This window comes from Symphalangus syndactylus, chromosome 24 (genome assembly GCF_028878055.3).
Source record: "Symphalangus syndactylus isolate Jambi chromosome 24, NHGRI_mSymSyn1-v2.1_pri, whole genome shotgun sequence".
NCBI classification, from domain to species: domain Eukaryota; kingdom Metazoa; phylum Chordata; class Mammalia; order Primates; family Hylobatidae; genus Symphalangus; species Symphalangus syndactylus.
This window is the reverse complement of record NC_072446.2, coordinates 44,096,023-44,119,509: the sequence shown is the minus strand read 5'-3', so window position 1 is coordinate 44,119,509 and position 23,487 is coordinate 44,096,023. Positions and strand designations below refer to the sequence as shown.

The 23,487-nt window shown below is 48.3% G+C and overlaps 2 protein-coding genes across 10 annotated transcripts in view; one reads left to right on the top strand and one right to left on the bottom strand.

Moving 5' to 3' along the window:
• VPS16 (VPS16 core subunit of CORVET and HOPS complexes) overlaps positions 1-18,136 on the bottom strand; it is a 26,413-nt gene extending 8,277 nt beyond the window's left edge. For 3 of the 6 annotated variants that reach the window (XM_055264876.2, XM_055264874.2, XM_055264880.2), the window contains exon 1: positions 17,951-18,136. In XM_055264876.2, the coding sequence (XP_055120851.2) occupies positions 17,951-18,003 (53 nt within the window). In that variant the 5' untranslated portion in view covers positions 18,004-18,136. Of the gene's footprint in view, positions 1-14,481; positions 14,550-17,950 lie in introns of all 6 variants that reach the window. The other 3 variants (XM_055264877.2, XM_063633471.1, XM_055264875.2) reach the window with 2 other exon arrangements.
• Positions 17,597-23,487, top strand: PCED1A (PC-esterase domain containing 1A). Of its 4 annotated transcripts, none has more exons than XM_055264882.2 (8): positions 17,597-17,912; positions 18,848-18,992; positions 19,511-19,590; positions 19,700-19,938; positions 20,036-20,186; positions 20,304-20,550; positions 22,487-22,762; positions 23,092-23,487. In XM_055264882.2, the coding sequence occupies exons 2-8, from the start codon at positions 18,869-18,871 to the stop codon at positions 23,337-23,339; spliced, it is 1,365 nt and encodes a 454-aa protein (XP_055120857.1). In that variant the 5' UTR covers positions 17,597-17,912; positions 18,848-18,868; the 3' UTR covers positions 23,340-23,487. The 4 variants fall into 4 exon arrangements, with proteins under 4 accessions (XP_055120857.1, XP_055120859.1, XP_055120856.1 ...); XM_055264884.2 differs by having other exon boundaries at positions 17,626-17,912; positions 19,853-19,938; XM_055264881.2 differs by lacking the exon at positions 17,597-17,912 and adding an exon at positions 18,111-18,571.

The following is a 23,487-nucleotide window of genomic DNA, read 5'->3' as shown; positions in this document are numbered from 1 at the left end:
AATGTGATTGTCTACTTAGAAAATCCAAAGTAAGGGGTGAGGTGGCTCATGCCTGTAATCCGAGCACTTTAGGGGGCCGAAGAGGGCAGACTGCTTGAGCTCAGTGGACCGAGACCGGCCTGGGCAACATGGAGAAACCCTGTCTTTACAAAAAATACAAAAATTAGCTGCATGCGATGGCACATGCCTGTAGTTACAAGTAGCATGCCAGCTACTTGGGGGGCTGAGGCAGGAGGATCGCTTGAACCTGGGAGGTTGAGGCTGCAGTGAGCCAAGACAGCATCACTGCACTCCAGCCTGGGTGACAAAGTAAGACCCTGTCTCAAAAAAAAAACAAAAAAAAACAAAAAAAACAAGCAAAAAAAAAAAAACCAAAAAAACCCCAAAGTAGTCTAGGGAACAATGAATATGAGACTCTCACAAAGGGCATAGGGTGATCAACAAAAATCAATCTATTTTATATACCAAGAAATTTTCATACCATAGCAAGAATCGATTGGAAATACAATCTTTTTTCCAAGGTGAGGTGGACAGATCTTTTTCTTTTCAAGGTGAGGTGGGCAGATCACTTGAGGTGAGGAGTATGAGACCAGCCTAGCCAACACGGTGAAACCCTGTCTCTACTAAAAATACAAAAATTAGCCAGGCGTGGTGGCGGGCACCTGTAATCCCAGCTACTCGGGAGGCTGACGCAGGAGAATTGCTTGAGCCCAGGAGGCAGAAGTTGCAGTGAGCCAGGATCATGCCACTGCACTCCAGCCTGGGGAGCAAGAGCAAAACTCTATCTCAACAAATAAATAAACAAATAAATAAAATTAAAATAAAAATGCAAAAATTAGCCAGGCATGGTTGTGGGTGCCTGTAATCCTAGCTACTCAGAAGGCTAAGGCAGGAGAATCACTTGAACCCAGGAGGCAGAGGTTGCAGTGAGCCAAGATTGTGCCACTGCACTCCAGCTGCCTGGGCGACAGAGTGAGACTCCATCTCAAAAAAAAAAAAAAAAAAAAGAAAAGAAATACAACTTTTAAGAGATCCTAATAATATGGTGGCGATAAAACTATAAAATATCAAATAATACATCTAATGAAAATTTTACAAAATCAAATATTTTCCAAGGATATAGAAAACATGGAGCAATATCCAAAATGATCTATAAATATACAGGAATTCCAATAAACACCTTCTGCCAATTATCTGGCCTGTGGAGGGGTAATGCACAAACTGATTCTGAAGTTCAAATGGGGGGCTGGGCACAGTGGCTCACGCCTATAATCCCAGCACTTTCGGAGGCCGAGGTGGGAAGATTACCTGAGGTCAGGAGTTTGAGACCAGTATGGCCAACATGGTGAAACCCTATCTCTACTAAAAATACAAAATTAGCTGGGCATGGTGGCGCATGCCTGTAATCCCAGCTAGTCAGGAGGCTGAGGCATGAGAATCGCTTGAACCTGGGAGGCAGGGGTTGCAGTGAGCCAAAATTGTGCCACTGCACTCCAGCTTGGGTGACTGAGGGAGACTCTGTCTCAAAAAAAAAAAAAAGAAAAAGAAAAAAAAAGTTCATATGGGGGAAAAGATCATCTGAAAGAGGAAATACTACAAAATATTTAAGAACATTTTGAAAATATGAGAACAGATGTATACCAGATATCACACACTATATAAAATTAATTAAAACTATTATTTTGGCACAGGAATGTGCAAATAGATCAATGGAAGAGGATGGAGTCTAGGAAAAGATCTCAGAATTGAGCAAATAATAAAGATAGCATTTCAAATTGGTGCAGATTGATACTTGAAACGAGACCATGGGCCATATAGGAAGAACCACAATAAATGCTATTTCATTATTTTACTTCAGTGTTAATATACAGAAAAATACCCAAGAGACTTCCATACTAAACCAGACACAGCGATTACCTTTGGGGAGGGTGGTAGATGGGGTAGACACCTGCGGAGCTGTCCATTTTTATAATACAAGCATACATTATTTTGTTGCACTTTGCTCTATTCATTTTGCAGTTACTGCATTTTTACAAATTGAAGGTTTTTTTTTTGAGACGGAGTCTTGCTCTGTCCCCCAGGCTGGAGTGCAGTGGTGCGATCTCGGCTCACTGCAAGCTCCGCCTCTCGGGTTCACGCCATTCTCCTGCTTCAGCCTCACGAGTAGCTGGGACTACAGGCGCCCGCCACCATGCCCGGCTAATTTTTTTTTTTTTTTTGTATTTTTAGTAGAAACGGGGTTTCACCATGGTCTCGATCTCCTGACCTAGTGATGCACCCACCTTGGCCTCCCAAAGTGCTGGGATTACAGGCGTGAGCCACCGCGCCCGGCCACAAGGTTTGTGGCAACACTGAGTCAAGCAAATCTATCAGCATCATTTTTCCAACTGCATGTGCTCACTTCATGTCTCTGTGTCACAATTTGGTAATTCTTGCAATATTCCAAACTTTTTCATTATTATTATATCTGATATGGCGATCTGTGATCAGTGATGTTACTACTATAATTGTTTTGGGGTGCCACAAACTGCACCCATACGTGATGGTGAGCTTAACGGATAAATGTTGTATGTACTCTGACTGCTCCACCAATGAGCCATTCCCCAATCGTTTCTCTCTCTCTCTTCAGGCCTTCCTATTCCCTGAGACACACAGTGTGGAAATTAGGCTAATTAAAAACCCTCTAACTGTTCAAGTGAAAGAAGAGTGGCAAATCTCTTACTTTAAATCAAAAGCTAGAAACGAATAACCTTAGTGAGGAAGGCACGTTGAAAGCCAAGACAGGCCAAAAGCTAGGCCTCGTGTGTCAGTTAGCCAAGTTGTGAATGCAAAGGAAAAGTTCTTGAAGGAAATTAAAAGTGCTACTCCAGTGAACACAGGAATGATAAGAAAGCAAAGTAGCTTTATTGCTGGTAAGGAGAAAGTTTTAGTGAACTATGTGTAAGATCACAACATTCCCTTAAGCCAAAGCCTAATCCAGAGCAAGGCCCTAACTCTTAAATTCTATAAAGGCTGAGACAGGTGAGGAAGCTGCAGAAGTTTGAAATTAGCAGAGGTTTGTTCATGAGGTTTAAGGGAAGAAACCATCTCTGTAATATAAAAGCACAAGGTAAAGCAGTAAGTGCTAACAAAGAAGCTGCAGCAAGTTATCCAGAAGATCTAGCGAAGATCATTGACAAAGGTGGCTGGCTAAACAACAGATTTTCAATGTAGATAAAACAGTCTTATACTGGAAGAAGATGCCATCTAGACCTTTCATAGCTAGAAAGAAGTCAACACCTGGCTTCAAAGTGTGTAAGGACAGGGCTGACACTCTTGTTGGGGCCTAATGCAGCTAGTGACTTTAAGTTGAGACCAATGCTCATTTACCATTCTGAAAAGCCTAGGACCCTTAAGAATTATGCTACTCTATCTGTGCTCTAGAAATGGGATAACAAAGCCTAGATGACAGCACATTGTTCACAGCATGGTTTACTAAATGTTTTAAGCCCACTGTTGAGACCCACTGCTCAAAAAAAAAAAAAGATTCCTTTAAAAACATTACTGCTCATTGGCCAGGCGCAGTGGCTCATGCCTGTAATCCCAGCACTTTGGAAGGCCGAGGCAGGCAGTTCACAAGGTCAGGAGTCGAGACCAGCCTGGCCAATATGGTGAAACCCCATCTCTACTAAAAATACAAAAATCAGCTGGGCATGGTGGCGTGCGCCTGTGGTCCCAGCTACTTGGGAGGCTGAGGCAGAGGAGTCACTTGAACCCGGGAGGCGGAGGTTGTGGTGAGCCGAGATTGCGCCACTGCACTCCAGCCTGGGTGACAGCGCGAGATTCCATCTCAAAAAAAAAAAAAAAAAAAAAAAAAAAAAAAATTACTGCTCATTGACAACGTATCTGGTCCCCCAAAAACTCTGATGGAGATGTACAAGGAAATTAATGTTGTCTTTATGCCTTCTAACACAACATCCATTGTGCAGCTCATGGATCAAGGAAAGAGTGATTTCAATTTTCCTTTTCTTTCTTTTTTTTTTTTTTTGAGATGGAGTCTCACTCTGTTGCCCAGGCTGGAGTGCAATGGTGCGATCTCTGCTCAACGCAACCTCCACCTCCCGTGTTCAAGCAATTATCCTGCCTCGGCCTCCTGAGTAGCTGGTACTACAGGCATGCACCACCATGCCCAGCTAATTTTTCTATTTCTTTAGTAGAGACAGGGTTTCACCGTGTTGACCAGGCTGGTCTCGAACTCCTGACCTCAAGTGATTCGCCTGCCTCGGCCTCCCAAAGTGTTGGGATTACAGATGTGAGCCACCACGCCTGGCCTCAATTTTCAAGTCTTATATAAGAAATACATTTTTTTCTTTCTCTCTCTCATTTTTTTTGTTTTCTTTTGTTTTGTTTTTAGAAAGACATTGTCTTGCTCTGTTGCCCAGGATGGAGTGCAGTGATGTGATCATGGCTCACTGTAACCTTGAAGCCTCAAACTCCTGGACTCAAGTGATCCTCCAGCCTCAGCCTCCTGAGTAGCTAGGACTACTGGCGCATGCTAGTGCATCTCGCTAAAAGATTGTGTGTGTGTGTGTGTGTGTGTGTGTGTGTGTGTGTGTGTAGAGATGGGGACTCACTCTGTTGCCAGGCTGGTCTTGAAATCCTGGCCTCAAGTGATTCTTATACCTTGGCCTCCCAAAGTGCTGGGATTACAGGTGTGCACAACTGTGCTCGGCCTAGAAATACATTTTATAAGGCTACGGCTGCCATAGCTAGTAATTCCTCTGATGGATCTGGACAAAGTAAATTGAAAGCCTGAAAGATTTTCAGTGGTGCAATCTCAGCTGGAAAGGAGTCACCATTCTAGATGCCATTAAGAACACTTATGATTCATGGCTGGGCACGATGGCTCACACCTGTAATCCCAGCATTTTGGGAGGGTGAGGCAGGCAGATCGCTTGAGGTCAGGAGTTCAAGACCAGCCTGGCCAACATGGTGAAACCCTGTCTACTAAAAATATAAAACTTAGCCAGGTGTGGTGGCGGGTGCCTGTAATCCCAGCTAATCAGGAAGCTGAGGCAGGAGAATCGCTTGAACCTGGGAGACGGAGGTTGCAGTGAGCCGAGATCATGCCACTGCACTCCAGCCTGGGCAAAAGAATGAGACTTCGTCCCAAAAAAGAAAAAAATAAAAATAAAATACTTAAGACTCATGAGAGGAGGTCAAAATATCAACATTAACAGGAGTTTGGAAGAAGTTGATTCCAATCCTCATGGATGACTTTGAGGGGTTCAAGACTTCAGTAGAAGAAGTCTCTGCAGATGTAGTGGAAATAGCAAGAGAATCAGAATTAGAAGTGGAGCCTGAAGATGTGACTGAATTGCTTCAATCTCAGTACTTGAACAAATAAGGATTTGCTTCTTATGGATGAGCAAAGAAAGTGGGTTTTTTGTTGTTGTTGTTGTTTGTTTGTTTTGAGACAGAGTCTTGCTCTGTCACCCAGGCTGGAGTGCAGTGGCATGATCTCGGTTCACTGCAATGTCTGCCTCCCAGGTTCAAGCAATTCTCCTGCCTAGGCTTCCTGTAGCTGGGATTACAGGCACCCAGCACCACACCCAGCTAGTTTTTGTATTTTTAGTAGAGACAGGGTTTCACTATGTTGGCCAGGCTGGTTTTGAACTCCTGGCCTCAAGTGCTCCACTCACCTTGGCCTCCCAAAGTGCTGGGCCTATAGGTGTGAGCCACCATGCCCGGCTGAAAGTGGTTTCTTGAGATGGCATCTACTATTGTGAACACTGTTGAAATGACAACAAAGGATTCAGAGTATTACATATACTTAGTTAATAAAGCAGCGGTGTGGTTTGAAAGGATTAACTCCAATTTTGAAAGTTCTACTGTGGATAAAATGCTATCAGACAGCATTGCATGCTACTGAGAAATCTTTCATGAAAGCAAGAGCCCACTGATGTAGCAACTTCATTGTTGTTTTAAGAAATTATGATAGCCACCCTAACCTTCAGCAACCACAACTCAGATTAGTTAGTAGTCATCACTATTGAGGCAAGACCCTCCACCACCAAAAATACTACACATTGCTTAAGACTCTGATAATCACTAGCATATTTTAGCAATAAAGTATTTTTAAGTTACATACATTTGTTTAGACATAATGCTATTGCACACCTAATATACTACAGTACACTGTAAACATAAAACTTTTATATGGACTGGGAAACCAAAAAAATTCATGTGACGTGTTTTGCAATATTCATTTTTACTGTTGTGGTCTGGAACTGAACCTGTAATATCTCCAAAGTATGTCTGTATATACTTTGGCATTATTTGAATTTACAACCCATATGCATTTCTTTTGACATTCTATAACTAAAATCATTGGGTGAAAAAACATCTGATAGGAAAATAGATATTCATACAAATCTAGCATGCCAGTTATCAACGCATTGCCTTTCAGCTCCAAATTCACCCTTTAACCCATGTTCTGTGGTAATGGTCAGCATTCCTTTAAACATTTCTCCTTTATAGTGAGCATGTTAAGTTTTCTCAGCAGAGGGCGCTGGAAGGACACTGCACTAGGAGGGGGCCCTCCTGTGCTTCCAGTGTTGGTGGTCAGCCAGCAGTCAGGGTGTGAGAATATCTAGTACTGCTCCGCCCCAGCCACGCACCCGCAAAGCATGGTCCCTCAGCAACAACGCAGCACTTTCCAGATCACCTCAAACTGTCTCGACAGACGCTGCACTCCAGGCTTCCTGCCCACACCAGGTCCCCACTTCCTCTCTATACCAAGATGCCTGGCCACTGGCTGCGTCCTGCCTGTGCACTAGTGTTTCCACCAACGTCCTCTGCACACCTGTACGCCCAGCCACAGGTTTTTTGAGACAGAGTCTCGCTCCATCGCCCAGGCTGGAGTACAGTGGCACAATCTCGGCTCCTGCAAGCTCCGCCTCTCGGGTTCACGCCATTCTCCTACCTCAGCCTCCCGAGTAGCTGAGACTACAGGCGCCTGCCATCACACCCAGCTAATTTTTTTTGTATTTTTAGTAGAGACAGGGTTTCACCATGTTAGCCAGGATGGTCTCGATCTCCTGACCTTGTGATCCACCCGCTTCAGCTTCCCAAAGTGTTGGGATTACAGGCGTGAGCCACCGCGCCCAACCTGTTTTTTTGTTTTGTTTTGTTTTGTTTTTTTGAGATGGAGTTTTGCTCTTGTTGCCCAGGCTGGAGTGCAATGGTGCAATACCGGCTCACCGCAACCTCTGCCTCCCAGGTTCAAGCAATTCTCCTGCCTCAGCCTCCCAAGTAGCTGGGATTACAGGCACGTGCCACCATGCCCAGCTAATTTTGTAGTTTTAGTAGAGATGGGGTTTCACCACGCTGGCCAGGCTGGTCTCAAACTGGTATTGTTAGTAGAGACGGGGTTTCTCCATGTTGGTCAGACTGATCTCGAACCCCCAACCTCAGGTGATCCGCCCACCTGTGCCTCCCAAAGTGCTAGGATTACAGGCGTGAGCCACCATGCCTGGCCTAGCTTGCCAGGCCTCCTGCCTGCACCAGCACTCCCATTCACACTGTACACCCAACACCCCAGGCTAAGAGTTGCAGCTTGCCTACGTCTTCATATCCCTTGTGGCCCCAGAGGGTTGCTTCTTGCTTGTCTGATATTATAGGCTAGCTCTAACCTAGGCAAACCAACTTCTCTGCCATCCAGTGGGCTGCAACTGTATTTTTCCAATGAGGTCTGAACCTAGCCTGAAGACAGGCTCCCTCTTCCAAGTTTGTCATTCCTTGGGTACTCTTCCTTGGCCCCAGGCTATCATAAAATGTTCTTATATCTCATACTTTTTTTTTTTTTGAGACAGTCTTACTCTATCGTGCGGCTACAGTGCAGTGGTGTGATTGGCTCACTGTAGCCATGACTCCCAGGGCTCAGGTGACTCTCCCATCTCAGCCTCCTGAGTAGCTGGGACTACAGGTGTGCACCACCATGCCCAGCTAATTTTTTTTTTTTTTTTTTTTTTTGTAGAGATGGGGTTTCACCATGTTGCCCAGGCTGGTCTCAAACTCCTGGGCTTGTGTGATCTGCCTGCCATGGCCTCCCAAAGTATTGGGATTACAGGCGTGAGCCACCATGTCCAGCCATATCATATACTCCTTTATCACAGTTAAATAATTTTTTTTTTTTTTTTTTTTTTTTTGAGACAGAGTCTCGCTCTGTCGCCCGGGCTGGAGTGCAGTGGTGCAATCTCGGCTCACTGCAAGCTCCGCCTCCCGGGTTCACGCCATTCTCCTGCCTCAGCCTCCGAGTAGCTGGGACTACAGGCGCCCGCCACCGCGCCCGGCTAATTTTTTGTATTTTTTAGTAGAGACGGGGTTTCACCGTGGTCTCGATCTCCTGACCTCGTGATCCGCCCGCCTCGGCCTCCCAAAGTGCTGGGATTACAAGCGTGAGCCACCGCGCCCGGCCCTTTCTTTTTCTTTTCTTTGGAGATGGCGTCTTGCTCTGTTGCCAGGCTGGAGTGCAGTGGCACAATCTCGGCTCACTGCAACCTCCACCTCCCAAGTTCAAGCGATTCTCCTGCCTCAGCCTCCCAAGTAGCTGAGACTACAGGTGCACACCACCACACCTAGATAATTTTTGTATTTTTAGCAGAGATGGGGTTTCGCCACGTTGGCCAGATGGTCTCAATTTCTTGACCTCATGATCCACTCACCTCGGCCTCTCAAAGTGCTGGGATTACAGGCATGAGCTACTGCATCCGGCCTTTTTGTTTTGTTTTTTGAGACAGAGTTTCGCTCTTGTTGCCCAGGCTGGAGTGCAGTGGCGCGATCTGGGCTCACTGCAACCTCTGCCTCCGAGGTTCAAGGAATTCTCCTGCCTCATCCTCCCAAGTAGCTGGGGATTACAGGCGCCCGCGACCACGCCTGGCTAATTTTTTGTATTTTTATTACAGGTGGGGTTTCGCCATGTTGGCCAGGCTGGTCTGGAACTCCTGACCCCAGTTGACCCACCAGCATTGGCATCCCCAAGTGTTGGGATTACAGGCATGGGCCACCGCACCAGGCCAATAATTCTTTATGTTAAACTTTCCATGTTAAGTCTTCTGACTGGACCCAGACTGGTACAGACTTGGTATAGAAGGAATAGTCCCAGAAGATAGACCCCCTAAAGATGGGATTTGGGAACTGGCTTGGTGTTGAGCTCTTTGTCAATGGACAACTGATGCTATAACCCATTGTATGCACTTGCATCACAATTCATCAAGCCTGCAGTTTACTGTGGTGAAATGGTAACTGAAACATGTGCTGTAGGAGCGACTTCTATATTTGCCAGTGTGGCAGTAATGATGACTTTATAGATGGTGGCATGGGATGGATTGTTGTGAGTGCACTTGAACATTTACAAAGAGAAAGTGATCTCAGGTCTGTTAACATTCAGCTTGAGTCACGTTCTGAGAAGCAGAAGGCTTCTCTAACAGCGCCCCCCACCAAAAAAAATCTTATTTCAGCCGGGTGCAGTAGCTCACATCTGTAATCTCAGCGTTTTGGGAGGCAGAGGCGGGCAGATCACCTGAGGTCAGGAGTTCAAGACCAGCCTGGCCAACATGGAAAAACCCTGTCTCTACTAAAAATACAAAATTAGCTGGGCGTGGTGGTGCATGCCTGTAATCCCAGCTACTCAGGAGGCTGACACAAAAGAATCGCTTGAACCCAGGAGGCAGAGGTTGCAGTGAGCCAAAATCGTGCCACTGCACTCCAGTCTGGGCAACAAGAGCAAAACTCCACCTCAAAAAAAAAAAAAAAAAAAAAAGAATCTTATTCCCTGTAGCCACATAGCTGCTATTGCTGAAAATCAAACACAAATTTGGGTGAGTTGTTGAATTATAACAGTTGAATTCCCCCAATCGCACCATTTCTCACGTGAAAATTAGGGTATTGATAGGAAACAATGAGATCCTGAAACTTGGAAGAGGGATATCTGGTTAGATCCATATGAAACTGACGATTTTGAACTCCCAGGTCATTCTGAGCTTCCCTTACCAGAGGGAAGCCTTCCTGTTTCCAAGACTAGCTTTTCCTTGAAAGCCCTGCTAACCTAACTTGGGGTAGCTGTCTCAGAAGCCTCCCAATCCACGTAACGCTGCCAATAGCAAAGACAATATGTGACACCAATATGGCACCATTCCCAGAGGAACCAGCCTACAAGTTGATTATATTGGGTCTCTTCCATTTCAGAGAGGGCAATGACTTATCCCCACTGGAACAGATACATATTCTGAATGTGGATTTGCCTTTCCTGTCTGCAATGTGTTTTCCAGCACCCACCATCTGTGGATTTACAGAATGCTCTATCCAGCATTGTGGCATTCTGCAAAGCACTGCAGCTAATCAAGGACCTCATTTCATAGCAAAGAAAGGTAGCAGTGGGCTCACAGCCAAGGGATCAATTGGCCTTACCCTATACCCCATCACTCACAAGTGGCTGACCTAAATTTACTGACAACTTGGTTATAGCACCAATTGCAAGACAATGTCCTTAAAAGGGTGGGGTTCTTTCTTATAGGCTACAGCCTATGCTTTTAATCAGAGATGATTATATGGTGTTATCTCCTCCATTTGGGGCCTAGATTCAAGAGGTGGAAGTGGGAGTGGCTCTGCTCACTATTACACCTGATAACAACCTTACAAAAATGTTGCTTCAGACAGGCATGGTGGCTCACACTTGTAATCCCAGCACTTTGAGAGGCTGAGGTGGGTGGATCACCTGAGCCCAAGAGGTCGAGGCTGCAGTGAACCAAGACTGCACCACTGCACTCCAGCCTGAGTGATAAAGTGAGACTTTGTCTCTAAAAAATTAAAATTAAAATAAAAAATAAATAGAAGTAGAGCCCTTGTGGTGAGTGAATGCAGGCTGACTCCATATAATAGGATTGTGGGACCCCAGTTGGGTTTGGTGCCTGTGGATGTGTAGCAGTCCCAATCTGCCTGCTGTGTGAACCTCATGGCAGTGCTCATCAGCCTGGGTACATGTACAGAGGTGGTGAGAGGCTGGTGCACTGGAAGGCGGTTCTGCACCGTGCAGGGGTAACCAAAGGACAAAGGATCAAGGTTGCTAGGGAAAGGGCAAGAAAAAAACTGAAGCAACTGACTGTGGCTGTACTCTAAGGTGGACAGAGAGGGAAACATCTACAAAAGGGGGTTCTGCATGTAGACACCAAGAGAACAGAGGGCTCCATGAATGAGGATCCTGAGGAGGCTGAAGGATGGGTATATCATGGGGAGGTATTAGAGTATCGGTGCAGACAGGAGTTTATGGTAAGAGAGGGAGCGGGGTCGGGTGCGGTGTCTCACGCCTGTAATCCCAGCACTTTGGGAGGCCATGACAGGCGGATCACGAGGTCAGGAGATCGAGACCATCCTCGCCAACATGGTGAAACCTCGTCTCTACTAAAAATACAAAAATTAGCTGGGTGTGATGGCGCATGCCTGTTATCCCAGCTACTCGGGAGGCTGAGGCAGATTTGCTTGAACCCGGGAGGCGGAGGTTGCAGTGAGCCGAGATCATGCCATTGCACTCCAGCCTGGCAACAGAGCAAGAGTCCATCTTAAAAAAAAAAAAAAATAGAGGGGGCAGTTTGAATTTAGCATTTCAGAGGTAGAGCAGTTCCGGATGAGCACAAGGGTGGGGTGGGATCCAGGGAGGAGGTGGGTGAGATGGATAAAATCACTTGAGTAGAGGTCATAGAACCATGAAGCCAGGTGGCCACTTAAGTCTCCCTGGAAGGTGGCAAGAGCTGGGATGCCTAGGAGGCTGTGGGCTAAAAGAACAATCAGGGAGCAATGCAGTTGGTCAAGGATGTCGGCAGCGACACAGACCAGGTGGGAAGGAGACACAATGGACCCCCTAAAGGGGTACAAAAGTAAAGGTCAGGGAATGAAGAGCAATAACGTATAAACCACATCCTGAAGCCTTAGAGGTAAAGTGGGCTTCTAGAGGACAGTGAGGTGACTCAAACTGTGCCTGGAGGGTAGCACAGGGTATGGATGGGCAGAGTGAAGGGCAGCTTCTCAGAAAAGCCTAAGGGTGAGGACTCTGTGAAGCGAGGCCACACTTTTAGTGAGGAAGGCCAGCCCCATCTTTCTGCTCCACTCCTAGGTCCCAGAAGTGGGTATCTCAGCAGCAGTAAATGGACCTTGGAATCAAATACCAGGAAATTGTTAAACCTAAGGATGTAGTTAGGTACTGGTAGCCTCAATTCCAGTCCCCTGCTGGAAATAGTGAGGAAATTCCTGTGGCAGGGCAGCTGAGCTGCTGGAGAAGCATGGTCTACTGGGGTGTGAGAAGACCCTTGAGTGAAAATAGATGATCTCCAGCCTGTCCAAGCTAAGATATCAGACCATTAGGGAGGAAGATGCATGTTAGGTATAATCTGGTTGCCTTGGAGTATAATCCAGTAATTCCCAAATCCCAGGCCCTAAAGAGAGTTCACTGTCACTCCTGCAATCCCTTGTTTCCAGCCTGTCTCAAAAACATATATTACTAAAGAACTCCTGGGCATTGTTGCTGGGAATGTAAAATGGTACATCAGCTGCTACGGAAAAAAGTAAACATAGAATTACCATATGATCCAGCAATTCCACTTCTGGATATATACCCAAAATAATTAAAAGTGGAGTACAGAGGCCAGGTGCAGTGGCTTATGCCTGTAATCCCAGCACTTTGGGAGGCCAACGCAGGCAGATCACCTGAGGTCAGGAGTTCAAAACCAGCCTGACCAACATGGTGAAACCCCATTTCTACTAAAAATACAAAAATTAGCCAGGCGCAGTGGTGGGCGCCTGTAATCCCAGCTACTCAGGAGGCTGAGGCAGGAGAATCACTTGAACCCAGGAGGCAGACGTTGCAGTGAGCTGAGATCGCGCCATTGCACTCCAGCCTGGGCAACAGAGCGAGACTCCATCTCAAAAAAAAAAAAAAAAAAAAAAAAAAAAAGCGGAGTACAGAAAATATTGAAGAGATATTTGTAGACCCACATTCCTAGCAGATTATTCACAATAGCCAAGGGCTACCGGCAACCCAAGTGTCCATGGAAAGATGAAATGGATAAGCAAAATGTGGTATATGCATACAATGGAATATTATTCAGTCTCGAAAAGGAAGAAAATTCTGACACATGCTATAACATGGATAAACCTTGAAGATATTATGCTAAGTGAAATAAGCCAGTCACAGGAAGATAAGTGCTGTATGACTCCACTTACATAAGGAGTCTAGAGTAGTCAAATTCTGAGACAGAAAATAGAATGGTGGTTGCCATAGGCTGGAGGAAGGAAGAAATGAGGAGTTGTTTGAAGGTATAGAATTTCAGTTTCGCAAGATGAAAAAGTTCTGGAGACTGGTTGCACAACAACGTGAATATACTTAACACTACTAAAGGGTACACTCAAAAATGGTTAAGAGAGTCAATTTTATTATCATGTATATTTAACCACAATGTTTTAAAATGTTCATTTTTTTTTCAGCCTCCCAAGTAGCTGGGATTACATGCGCGTGCCACTACACACAGCTGATTTTTAAAAAAAAAAAAAAAAGTTCATGTTTATATATAAAAAAACAAAATGAAACAAAAATATAACTACTTAAATAGTTGCCCTCCCTTCCAAAAATAATTTCAGGAGTATATAATGTATCTTAACTCTCCTTTCTTTTACCATAAGATGCTTCTTAGTACCTGAAACTCAATGTGTTTAGAACCAAGCTCACCTCCTTCCCTGCCAAACTCACTCGTCCTTTCTCATGATTTTATTTAAGCCCCAAATCCAAGTCATGCTTGATTCCTTGCTCTCCTTCCTCCCCAAGTGCAACCATTACAAATTTCTTCCACTTTACCTCTAAATCTCTGAGACTGGCCCCTTCTCTCCACCTCCACCATCACCACCCCTAGTACTGGCCATCCTCAACTTTTTCCTGGTCTGTTCCATCAGGCTCCTAACCATCTCCCTTGCTTCTATTTTGCTTGTTCCTTCCAACTTTTCCCCAGCATTGCCTACAAAAGGAACTTAAAACACACACACACATACACACACACACCCCTTGCAAATCCAATTACATCACCCTTTTGTTAAGATCCTTTAATTGAGGCTTCCCATCGTTCTTCAGATAACGGTGGTCTACACGTCTCTGCAGGGTGTGACCCCTACACAAAGGGCATCAACTTCATCCACCACACTGGTTCTCTTTAGGTCACTGTGCATGCCTCAGTCCTTCCTGCCTCAAGACTTTTGTGTATATGCTCTTCTCCACCTCCATCCCACTTCCTACACCTAAATCTACTCATCCCCTGGATAGGGTATTATTACTTCTTTCAGAGTGTCTTCTCTACCTTTGACTCCCGGAGTCTGTAACATGTTCTCTTAGGTTATTTGCTCCTATACCTCTTTATAGTGATTATGATCAAACAAATACTGGGTGATTATCAACTGTCTCACCTGCTGGCTGTAAGCTCTATGACGGCAGGCAGAACCCTTCCGCATCTGTTTTATCATACTGGCTCAGCCTGCCAAAGGTATGGGACAAATTAATTAATTAGATTAGCCCAAGTTGCATTTTTAGGATTAAAAAAATGGCTTAACTTCTGGCGTCCCATAAGAACTGGTCACCGTTTCTCCTCCTTGCCTTCCCAAATTGAGTGGGTTCTCCAGAATACTACTCCCAATGCAAAAGAATCCTGTCAGGCAGATAGGACTTGAAATGCAATGTCTGCCACCTGTTTTATCACTCATTCACTGACTCAGACATGTATCAAGTCCTGCCTATGCATAAAGCTAGGCACATGTATGAACAAAACTAAGTACTTGCTCTTAAAGCATTTCTATTCTGGTGGAAAAGGTGAAACATGCTCTTATATTTTCCTGTTAACCTGCCCACCCCCAAAACCCTATTTTTTAACAGACGTCTAGAACCCGTTTGGGTTCAAAGCCTGACTCCACTACTCAATAGCTGTATAACCTGGTCACTAGTTCTATAACCTGGCCTCTCTGTGCCTCGGCTTCCTCATCAGTAAGATGGTGCCTACCTCCTAGGATTGTAAGGCTTAAGCAAGTTAAAACACATAAAGTACTTAGCAAGTGTAGTACATAAGAAAAGCTTAATAGCTGTTAGCAACTTAAAACATAAATATCCTCCCCAGCAAGCCTTAGACCCCTAATCCTTTCTGGCAGTACACCACAGGTAAGAGTAGGTTAATCATTCAGGTTGTGTCTGTGGCATGCACCCAACACATACATTCTTTTAAAACCTTATTAACATGTCAACAAAGCAAAGACTACATCTGATAAATAAGAGCTCTGTGGTAATGAGGTCAATGTCTGCAGTACTCTTTGATTTAATAAGCCTGGGTAAGCAACAGGTAACTTCAAAATAATACAAGTAAAGTTGATATTTTAACAGTGAATGTCGTATCAACTAGCTGGTGTGTAAATACTAAATGACATGGCTACCTTTGTCAGCTGATATCCCTTCTACGCAGAAACAAGTTGAAATCATTTCCTACTGATTTTATGGATTTTTAACGAAGTTTTTGCAATTTTTTCATATTGCACAGGCATATTTCTTTTCTTTTTTTTTTTCCCCGGAGACGGAGTCTTGCTCTGTTGCCCAGGCTGGAGTACAGTGGTGCGATCTTGGCTCACTGCAACCTCCGACTCCCAGGTTCAAGCAATTCTCCTGCCTCAGCTTCCCGAGTAGCTGGAATTACAGGTGCGTGCCACCACGCCCAGCAAATTTTTGTATTTCTATTAGAGACGGGGTTTCATGATGTTGGCCAGGCTGATCTCGAACTCTTGACCTCGTGATCTGCCTGCCTCAGCCTCCCAAAGTGCTGGGATTACAGGCGTGAGCCACCGCGCTAGGCCAATTGCACAGGCATATTTCTAAGAGAGAATTATAAATAAACAACAAATGCAACAGGTCTCTAAAAACTGCCACAGGGCACTTGTCCATCTAAGAAGTATATCACATTAGGTACCAAAAATTACATCTAAAAGTTTTAATATGTCAATGAGAATGGCATAGTTTCGTTAGCACAAACGTCTTCTATTTAAGTAAGACCCCCATGCAATATCTTTGTGATCTTTACTTGCAATAACATATATATATATATATATATATGTTTGTTGAGACGGAGTCTCACTCTGTTGCCTGGACTAGAATGCAATGTCGCTATCTCAGCTCACTGCAACCTCCACCTCCCGGGTTCAAGCGATTCTCCTGCCTCAGCCTCCCAAGTAGCTGGGATTACAAGCACCTGCCATCATGCCTGGCTAATTTTTGTAGAGGCAGGGTTTGACCATGTTGGTTAGGCTGGTCTCAAACTCCTGGCCTCAGGTGATTTGCCCACCTCGGCCTCCCAAAGTGCTGGGATTACAAGCATGAGCCACTGTGCCCGGCCTAAAATAATATTTTTAATTTTTCAGAGGGAGTATGCTATGTTGCCCAGGCTGGAGTGCAGTGGCTATTCACAGGTTCTATCACCGGTCCCTACACCCTCAAACTTTTAGGCTCCAGTGATCCTCCTGCCTCAGCCTCTCCAGTAGCTGGGACTATATGCACATGCCACAAAGCTTGGCCCAGTAAAATATTTTTAAAAAACTTTAACAGGCAATTATTACATAGCAAGCACTATTCTAAATATGCACTGGTGATAAAGAGAAGCAAGAAACATGCTTTTGGCTGGGATCCATGGCTCACGCCTGCAATCCCAGTACTTTGGGAGGCCAAGGTGGATAGATTGCTTAAGGTCAGAAGTTCAAGACCAGCCTGGCCACCATGGTGAAACCCCCACCTCTACCAAAAAATACAAAAATTAGCCGGGCGTGGTGACGGGGGCCTGCAGTCTCAGCCACTCGGGAGGCTGAGGCAGGAGAATCCCTTGAACCCGGGAGGCGGAGGTTGCAGTGAGCCGAGTGCCCTTGCACTCCAGCCTGGGCGACAGAGGAAGACTGTCAAAAAAAAAAAAAAAAAAATGCTTTCAGCCCTGAAGGAGCCTGGTTTAGCAGAAGAAACCTATATAAATGTCGCCTAAATATACAAATAGGCCATATCTAACAGACCCTAGCACTGGGCCCAGTGAGGCCCACAGGATTCTATTGGGGGAGAATCAGGCACAGTTTCAGAAAGAACCCTTGAACTAAGTCCTGAAGGATGCGCAAAATTCTTCAGTGAGATAAAGAGAGAAATGGCAGTATCCACAAAAACTGCAGACTAGTTAGGGCCTTGTAATTCTGCGCAGCTGGAACGCAAGATTTGGGTAGGAGAGCGGTAGATGAGGTTGGAGAGACAAACGGGCTGCCTTATAGACAGATGTTCCACGAGAAGTTCGTAGTTTTTCCTAATTAGGGAAGCTATGGGAAAATCCTAATCTGGGTAACGATGTAACGGGTTTACACTTTAGAAAGATCCGTGGTTTAGGACTCTACAACTCCCATGGGAGGGCTGCCCTAACCCAGGGGTTCCCACTTCCGCTGTTCCGGGATTCACGGACGACTCGCCCCCTTTTCCCAGCCTTGGTCAGCACTGTTACCCCGCCCGCCGTGCGATCCCGCCCCCCTCGGAGCGCCCCTGTGGTCTGACTTCAGCAGCACTTTCCGGCAGGAGACTGGGCACTCGCTGTCACCCGCGAGCTGCCTGCCTCAGCGAGATCTGAGCATCTTTCCGGAGGCTAATAGACCTGGGCTTCGGGGTTACCACTGTGCTTGCCTAAGTTTCCTTTTCTGGAGCAGGGGAAGGCCCGACTCCCTGCCCAAAGGCGGCTGTGCGCTAAGTGGCAGACGCTCGGGGAGAGCCGGCGCGGGGCGGACTCCAGCGCCAGTAGTGACGGGGGCGAGCGCCGCCGGGAGACTCCAGCCGGCGGGCGAGCAGGGTAAGCCAGGCCGTGGGCGGGAGGGCGGGGCAGCTCACCGGTAAAAGGCGGAGTCCCCAAGTGGGTTCCAGTTCGCCGTGTAGCAGTCCATGGCTGGTGCAGACCGCAGCTGGGAAGCACCGAGGGGACACCCACCTAGAGCGGGCTCCAGGCCGGCACTTCCGCTTCCGCCCGTCCGGATCACGTGGCGAGGCCGCCGCCGCGGCCATCACCACTGTGGGCAGCCTCACTTGGCCGCCGCCGCCGCCGCGACCCCGGCCCGTACCTGGGCTTCGCGCCCGCCAAGTGGGCCCAGCCCTGGCTCCTGCGCCCTGTGGCGGCCACCTCCATCGCCTTGCTTTCCCTTCGGGCACTGGGGGTCGCTAAGGGCGGGATATGGGTGAACGGAAGTGAAAGCTGTGAGCGTCGCAGCCTGAGGCGCCGAGGCCTGAGGCGCCGTCGGGGCCACCGCGACGCTCGCATGGAGAGCGCTGGGCGCTGGGCTGTGCACCGACAGCTAACCGGGACCCACGGTCTCTGCGGGGCGAGAGCTTTGCAGAACCGACTGGCCGACCGGGGCGCGGGAACATGAGGCTTGGCCAGGAGCCCGCTGCGGGCCAGGCGCGCGGTGCGCAGGCATACCCGGGTCGCGGGTGAACACCGCGGAGCCCCGGGACTTGGTAATTGCCGCGAGCGGGCGCGCGCATGCGCGGGACGGCGGCGGGCACGTGGCGAGGCGCAGGGCGGCGCCGCGCGGGAAGCTCCCACTGTCCTGGAGGCCTGCTGGCTGGACGACCTCCTGCCTCTGGTACCAAGTGTGACCAAGGCTGGCGCCACCATGGGTCTGCCGCCGTCACCTCCTACCTTTAGCATTGAGCAGCCCCGGAGGGGCTAGCCCTGAGGCTGACCTGCCCTGAGTCCCCACCTTCGCGCTGCTTAGTGGCCTCTCCCTGCAGCCTGTCGTTGCTGGTGGCGGCATGGTCTTCTGTCTGTCGAGCGAGGAGCCGCACCGCCCGCTGCGAAGCGACATGGTCCACTTCCAGGCCTCGGAAGTCCAGCAGCTGCTACACAACAAGTTCGTGGTCATCTTGGGGGACTCCAGTGAGTGCCTCTTCTAGGGTGACGCTTCCAGTCCCACACCTTGCAGCCCGTTCAGTGTGTCTTGACCATTTATTTCCATCTCACATCTCTTGTCTGTCCTCTGGTCTGTTCTCATCCAGTAGGTTTTCTCTTTTTATGTCCCACACATCTTCCACAGGTGTCCTGACAGGTGTAATAACCTGTGCACTTTTTAGCCCATCCTTGCTCAGCATTTCTCGCCCTGACAGCTCCCCATAATTTCCATCACGAAAACGTTGCATTGTGTAGTGTGTCTCCTGGGTGACTTGGCCGACTTAATTTCTGCCAGGTGATCTTGGGTCACTGTATACTGCTGGCCGGGAGGCATACAGAACAGAGGCAATGCCAGGACTTTTTAACCTCATCTTTTCTCCTGCGTCTAAGTCAACCACAGAGCTGGTGTCGGGCACCTCAGCCCTGGGAAAATGGGGTCCTGGACTTGGAAGGAGCTAGGGCAGGCCGAGGTCTACCTCAGCCTTGGGATCTCTGTCTCCTCCCAGTTCAGCGGGCTGTGTACAAGGACCTGGTGCTCTTGCTCCAGAAAGACTCACTGCTCACAGCTGCCCAGCTGAAAGCCAAGGTGAGGGAAGCTTGGTGGCCTTGTCAGTGGTGGGTGGGCACAGACCCTGGCCTGGCAGGGTTCTCCTCCCTGGCATGGGTCTGACCAGTAGGGTGGGGGGGGTGGGTAGGGGGAGCTGAGCTTTGAACAGGACCAGCTAGTGGCTGGGGGCCAGCTGGGCGAGCTGCACAACGGGACACAGTACCGTGAGGTCCGCCAGTTCTGCTCGGGCTCTGGCCACCACCTTGTGCGCTTCTACTTCCTCACTCGTGTTTACTCCGAGTACCTTGAGGATGTTCTGGAAGAGCTGACCTATGGACCTGCCCCGGACCTGGTGATCATCAACTCCTGCCTCTGGGATCTCTCCAGGTTGGGGCGAGGGAAAGGGAAATACTGGTTGGGGCTGGAAGTATGGCTGAGGCAGTCCACCCCTGTGCTCTTGCCCACCCTGTGTGTTACCCAACAGATATGGTCGCTGCTCAATGGAGAGCTACCGGGAGAACCTGGAGCGGGTGTTTGTGCGCATGGACCAAGTATTGCCAGACTCCTGCCTGCTGGTGTGGAACATGGCGATGCCTCTCGGGGAGCGTATCACTGGGGGTTTCCTCCTGCCAGAGGCAAGTGACTGAGGCCCATCAGGACAAGAGATGGGACGGCAGGCTGGTAGATAGGACACCCTGCTTTCCGACCCTGCTTCATTCTGTGGCTCTTAGAGGCTGCACTTTCTCACTCAGCTCCAGCCCCTGGCAGGCTCCCTGCGGCGGGATGTGGTTGAAGGGAACTTCTACAGTGCTACGCTGGCCGGGGACCACTGCTTCGATGTCCTAGACCTCCACTTTCACTTCCGGCATGCAGTACAGCACCGTCATCGGGATGGTGTCCACTGGGACCAGCATGCGCACCGCCACCTCTCACACCTTCTTCTGACCCACGTGGCTGACGCCTGGGGTGTGGAGCTGCCCAAGCATGACTATCCCCCTGGTGAGCCCTACCATAAGTGGGGAGGTAGTGATGCACTGGGGCCCTCAGAGGACAGGGCTCAGAAACAGAATGGGACACAGCCACTCAAGGGAAGTAGAGGTCCCTTGAAGGACTCCTGTGGCTTCTGCATGCACCTTCCTCAACCCCTGAGGAGGGTTAGATCATCGGAGCAATATTCTTTTCCAAGTTCCAGTTTTCTACAGTCTGGCTGTGTAGTCAATTCTGTGTGCTTGAAGGAGCTTGTACAAGTATTGACCACATAAGGCAGCATGTTGCAAGAGTCCTACCCAACAGATTAACAGGAAAGAAATGGGGCATAGGTGTGAGGAGTGGAAAGACAGGGAGGAAGGGCCATCCAGGCAGTGTGGCAGAAGCAAAGAAGCCCACAGCTGGGGGGCAGGGGTGCAGTCAACTGGCAGGGTGTGGAATAGGGATGTTGCATTGGGAAGGCCAGCGTTATTGACTTAGGCTCAATGGACAGTGTTCCATAGACTTCTTAGTTCAGCCTCAGAGTCCCACTGTGACTGGTGCAGCTTGGTGTAGCTCTCCTCTGGCCCCATCTCTGGGCCATTGGTGGAGGCTTCTGAGAGCCCTACTCCCCCTTGTTTTGAGGCACCACCCCATCACATCTCAACTGTAGCACTCTGCTGCAGAATCTCTGTTTCCATGTCAACGCCCTAGTCGCTGCATGCACAGAAAGAGGGCACCGTGGCTGATTGTCTCCATGGCTGCTTCTCCCCTGCATCATGTCCTTAAAGGGCAAGTTTCCTGCTGCAATTGTTGACGACTCACCCCTTTCAGCCCCAGTGTCTAGCACAATTTCCCTGTACACAGTATCAACAGAATTGGTATTTGTTGAATGGGAGGCACGAGTCATGTTAGAAGGCCGATTAAGGCAGCAAAAGAGGATGTGGGGGCACATAGAGTCCAGGAATATCGTAGAGACAGACCTGTAACACTTGGTAGCCAGGAGTTGGAGCATCAGGGAGGTGAATTCAGATTTTGGTTAAACATCCCAATTTTCTTGTTTAGATGTAATAATTGATCCCCAGGAAATGATGGGATGCTCTGAAGGTTGTAAGGCTAGTTTTGATGGCTTAGGCCTTTGAAATCCAATTTGGAGCTACAGAAGTTAGGGCCATGAAAAGGGAAAGTTGATTTGGGGTGGAAGGATGAGTTGGTGAGTTTGGTCACAGCAGATTTATTTGAGGTACTTTGGAAATACAGAGTAGATTGCGGTCATTGGTACCCAGCAGAGAGATTAAAACTGAGGTCACGTGGGAACTGTGAGGGAGACAGAACGATGCTCACGCTTTAGATTGGCAGGAAAGAGGGGCTATGGCAGAAACAAAAGGAGATGAGGGCGGGGCACTTTTAGGAAGGACTGAGGCTACTGCCATGTCACATGACTGTTGAGAAGAAGGGAATTTGTTAGCAAGTGGTAGCATTTAGTAGGAAAAGTGTTGAGGGCATGGGTTTGGATTAAAAGAGGGAGTGAACAATTGAGGAGGAAATGGAAATTGGGCAAAACATTCCTTTTGGAAGTTTGGATGGTGAAAGGAAGTTGTTGGGGAAGGGAATAACAGGATCTTTATGTTTGGCTTGTTTACTGGTCTGTAGGGGAGGAGGTGGGGAGGAGGTCTGTGGGGAGGAGGTGGGAGAGGAAAAAGCTAGATACAAGACCTGCGCAAACAAGGCACTGGAGGGAAATGTGAGGTTAGAACAAAGGTAGGTCTGAGAGGTAAGAGAGAAGGAACACACCTTGGGCTTGACCTGAAATGAGAGGGAATGAGGAAAACTGGGTAGAGGGCAAGGGTGCTCCAGCCTGGTGGCTCTGCTCTCCAAGAGGAAGGAATAGAGCTTTAGAAGTGTGGATGGCCAGAGTTCAGGGCAGCCTGGCTCCCAAGCCTACCTAAAACAACCATCCCATTCCTAGACCCGTGGATTGAGGACTGGGCAGAGATGAATCATCCATTCCAGGGAAGCCATAGGCAGACCCTAGACTTCGGGGAGCACCTGGCCTTGCTCCCACCCCCACCTTCTCCTTTGCCTCCTCCCATGCCTTTTCCCTACCCACTTCCTCAGCCCTCGCCACCTCCCCTCTTCCCACCCCTGCCCCAGGATACCCCTTTTTTCCCAGGCCAGCCCTTCCCACCCCATGAATTCTTCAACTATAATCCAGTGGAGGACTTCTCGATGCCACCCCACTTAGGTAGGTGCTTCTGCAGCTCCCCTACTCTCTTGTACCTCCCCCTACCCAGCCTCCTATGCCTAGGTGAGCTGAGAGGAGTTGGGTAGTTCCTTGTGCCCCTAGCAGTGGGTTTGGTCACGGCAGTCCCTGAGTCTGAAACATCATCTGTAGGTTCACTAATCAGCTCACTGGTTGTCACTGTTTTACCGTCTGAAGGTAGGGGAAGGGCTATCCCTTTTTTGTAGATAGGGAAGCAGAGAAGCTCACCTGGAGGACAAGAGTTGCTTGAAGGCAGAGCTGTACTCACTCTGGCCAGAAGCCTGCTCTTAAAATGACTGGTTCTTTTGTAGGATGTGGCCCTGGAGTGAACTTTGTGCCTGGCCCTCTGCCACCTCCAATCCCTGGCCCTAATCCCCATGGTCAGCACTGGGGCCCAGTGGTCCACCGGGGGATGCCACGCTATGTTCCTAACAGCCCCTACCATGTGCGGAGAATGGGGGGGCCCTGCAGGCAGCGGCTCAGACACTCAGAGAGACTGATCCACACATACAAACTGGACAGACGGCCTCCTGCCCATTCGGGGACATGGCCTGGGTAGACTGGATCTTGGGCTGGGACTGGATGTGCCAATGGCCCTGCAGGGCCTGCCTGGCACATCAGGTACTGGGCTAGGGTGTCTGCTATGCCTGGTATTGTTCTTGTCCATTGCTGTCACCAATAAAGGCATGGAAGAACAGAGTGACAAA

Excerpts from the sequence above, each read along its gene's own strand:
- PCED1A (XM_055264882.2), top strand. The coding sequence starts at position 18,869 with ATGGTCTTCTGTCTGTCGAGCGAGGAGCCGCACCGCCCGCTGCGAAGC. Across the intron at positions 19,939-20,035 it reads TGCCTCTGGGATCTCTCCAG|ATATGGTCGCTGCTCAATGG; the intron begins GTTGGGGCGAGG and ends GTTACCCAACAG. Across the intron at positions 20,551-22,486 it reads CAAGCATGACTATCCCCCTG|ACCCGTGGATTGAGGACTGG; the intron begins GTGAGCCCTACC and ends TCCCATTCCTAG.